Source organism: Glycine soja, chromosome 12, assembly GCF_004193775.1.
Source record: "Glycine soja cultivar W05 chromosome 12, ASM419377v2, whole genome shotgun sequence".
Lineage (NCBI taxonomy): Eukaryota > Viridiplantae > Streptophyta > Magnoliopsida > Fabales > Fabaceae > Glycine > Glycine soja.
This window is the reverse complement of record NC_041013.1, coordinates 11712074-11715001: the sequence shown is the minus strand read 5'-3', so window position 1 is coordinate 11715001 and position 2928 is coordinate 11712074. Positions and strand designations below refer to the sequence as shown.

At 34.9% G+C, this 2928-nt stretch overlaps 1 protein-coding gene across 1 annotated transcript; it reads left to right on the top strand.

Annotated features, from left to right (window-relative positions):
- The first annotated feature begins 2072 nt into the window (after positions 1-2072).
- LOC114378721 (putative pentatricopeptide repeat-containing protein At1g10330) lies at positions 2073-2714 on the top strand. Its single transcript, XM_028337355.1, has one exon. The coding sequence runs from the start codon at positions 2073-2075 to the stop codon at positions 2712-2714; it is 642 nt and encodes a 213-aa protein (XP_028193156.1).
- Positions 2715-2928: the final 214 nt, after the last annotated feature.

Sequence of the window (2928 nt, the reverse complement as noted above, 5' to 3'; positions counted from 1 at the left end):
TGGAAAACACCCTCCAAACTATATTATCAACGCCCAACTGCCCCTGACCTTCTATTAGAAGAAAAAGGTGAAAACAATTTTAAGAGTTTTAGTGCAAACAACATCTATGAATGGAACATAGATGCACAAACGGAGTATAACATCATGAATACACTCCAACATATGACCATGGTAGCTACAGCTTACCAAACCTCCCATGAATGTTCAGAAGAGACCATTATAGATATCCTAGTGGCAGGATTTTCTAGACAACTGAAAGGATGGTGGGATAATTATCTCACTGATGAAGAGAAATAAAAAATTTATAGCACAGTTAAGACGGATCTCAATGGAAAAGTCATTACTAATGACGATGATAAAGAGATTCCTGACGCTGTTAACACATTAATTTTTAGAATAGCCCAACATTTCATTGGAGACCCATCCTTGTGGAAAGATAGGTTTGCAGAATTATTATCAAATCTTAAGTGTAGAACCTTAGCGGATTTTAAGTGGTACAGAGATACTTTCCTAACTAGGGTTTACACTAGAGAAGATAGTCAACAACCTTTTTGGAAAGAAAAATTTCTAGCCGGTCTTCCTAGATCATTAGGAGACAAGGTTAGAGATAAAATTCGTAGTCAATCTGCCAATGGAGATATTCCATATGAAAGTTTAAGCTATGGTCAATTAATTTCTTATGTCCAAAAGGTAGCCTTAAAAATTTGTCAGGATGACAAAATTCAGAGTCAATTAGCCAAAGAAAAGGCTCAAACAAAGAAGGATTTAGGTTCTTTCTGCGAACAATTTGGTCTACCGGCCTGTCCAAAACAAAAGAAAATCCATGAGAATAAACCGGTCAATACAAAGAGATTTCCAAGAAGGAGATACTCACACAAACCATCAACCAGTAAAGAAATGGAAAATCCTAAACAACAAATAAAATAAAAAATAACGTGCTATTTTGGTGCCAAAACACCTTAGTCCAAGCATCAACATAATCCCAATAGGTATAACCTACCGGATCAAATGGAACTGAAAATCTCTTTCCTTTGTTCAAGTCCGAACCAAAGTGTCTTGGTTGAAGAACTTTTAGTATTTGGATTGTGGAGTGGGTGTTTAAGGTTTGGTCTTTTGGGTCTTTGAAATGTTTGATAGATACTAAATTTGAATCTACCAAAATCAATTCGTAAAAAGTTCTTGTCTTCAGGATGGTGGTTGGTTTGTAGTGAAATCCTGATAGGAAAGCCTTGGTCGTCGCCTTGAAGGGATTTTTGTCCCAAAATTCAGGTTCCATCTGCAAAACAGTTAAAAATTTATTTTTATAAATATAGTTGTTAGTTTGTTTGGTAGGTGGTGTTTGTGCTTTGGCTAAAGGTAGTTTCCCTTTAGGATTGGTAGCTATTTTGGCATAAATTTATTATTCCGGTCAAAAAAATGTATATATATATATATATATATATATATATATATTTATATATATATATATATATATATATATATATATATATATATATATATACATTGTTCATCTTTCTTCTCTATTAAACAAAACAAAATAGAAGCAATGGAATGGCTCTAATACCAAATGATAAAAAAAATATACAGATATTGGTCTAAACATGCAAATAAATTTAAATGGAATATTCAGATCAAACAACGGAAATTATATATTACGAGCGTACCTCCAGTCATTGCAAATCGAACATAAAGCGGTGCATACACGAACCTAAAGGCAGTTTTGTTCTTCCAGACCCTTACTCGCTCTGAATAGAGAAGTGAGTTTGGTGATACAAAACTGACAGCACCTTATCCTATTTATAGAGTCTGTCCATCATAGAGCTCAACCAACTTGTTATCAGAACGTGGGCTTAAGGATAGGTACGTGAGTTTGTTACTGAAGGTGGCAGTGATAAAGGGGTTGAATATGGATGGAAAATGGACCAGATACAGAAATAACAAAATTCCCAAGATTTGCAATGGGAAATAACTAAAATAGAACGTGAAACGTGGGAAAAAATAAAGCTTGAACATGGGCCACTCCATCAAAAACATCTTTTGATTGTGGAAAGCAGGTTCATGGATATGTAGTAATGAATGAGGTCAAGTCGGGAGTTTGTGGGAACTTCCTTGATACATCTTTATGGGAAATGGGGTGCTTGAGTAATGCTGAAAATGTTTTCAGAGTAATGGTTGTCAGAGAGGTGAGTACTTGGAATGCAATGGTTTCTTCATTAGCTTCTCATGGAAGAGAGAACGAGGCTCTGGACATGTTTAAAAGGATGAAGCTTCATGGGTTGAAACCAAATAGCATTACCTTTGTTGTAGTTCTTACAATATGTGCTCGTGGAAATTTACTTAGGGAAGGATTGGACTTGTTTCAATCAATGTGGTATGACTTTGGAATAAAGCAAAATTTGGAGCACTATGGATGTGTGATTGATCTTTTGGGTAGAGCAGGCCATAATGAAGAAGTAGCTGAGATCATAAGAAATATGTCTTTTCAGCCTTATGCATCTATTTTGGGAGCATGTAGGATTCATGGAGCTATTGAACTTGGAGAAGGAATAGGAAAAAAGATGCTTAGATTGCAGACACAATATTGTGGCCAATATGTGTTATTGTCAAGCATGAATGCAAAGGAAAGATGGGATCGTGCTGCTGGTTTGAGGAGAGAAATAATGGAGGCTGGAATTCATAAATTTCCAGAATACAGTATGGTTGACTTGACATAACTATTTTTTGGGTCTAAAAATGGTTCTAAATTGTGATTGTAATTGCGGTCGTGACACAATTGCAAAGGCTGCGACCGCAGTTGTAGGCATTGTGGCTGTTGTGATGTGAAATTATTATGTTTTCACTAAATGTAAAAAAGAATTTTATAATAATTCTAATTATTGGTATATCTTTTATTTATAAGATGGCATAATTTTTCATTCATTTTAAGAT

Bases quoted from the DNA above. Each gene is read 5' to 3' on its own strand.
- LOC114378721 (XM_028337355.1), top strand. From the start codon at position 2,073: ATGAATGAGGTCAAGTCGGGAGTTTGTGGGAACTTCCTTGATACATCT.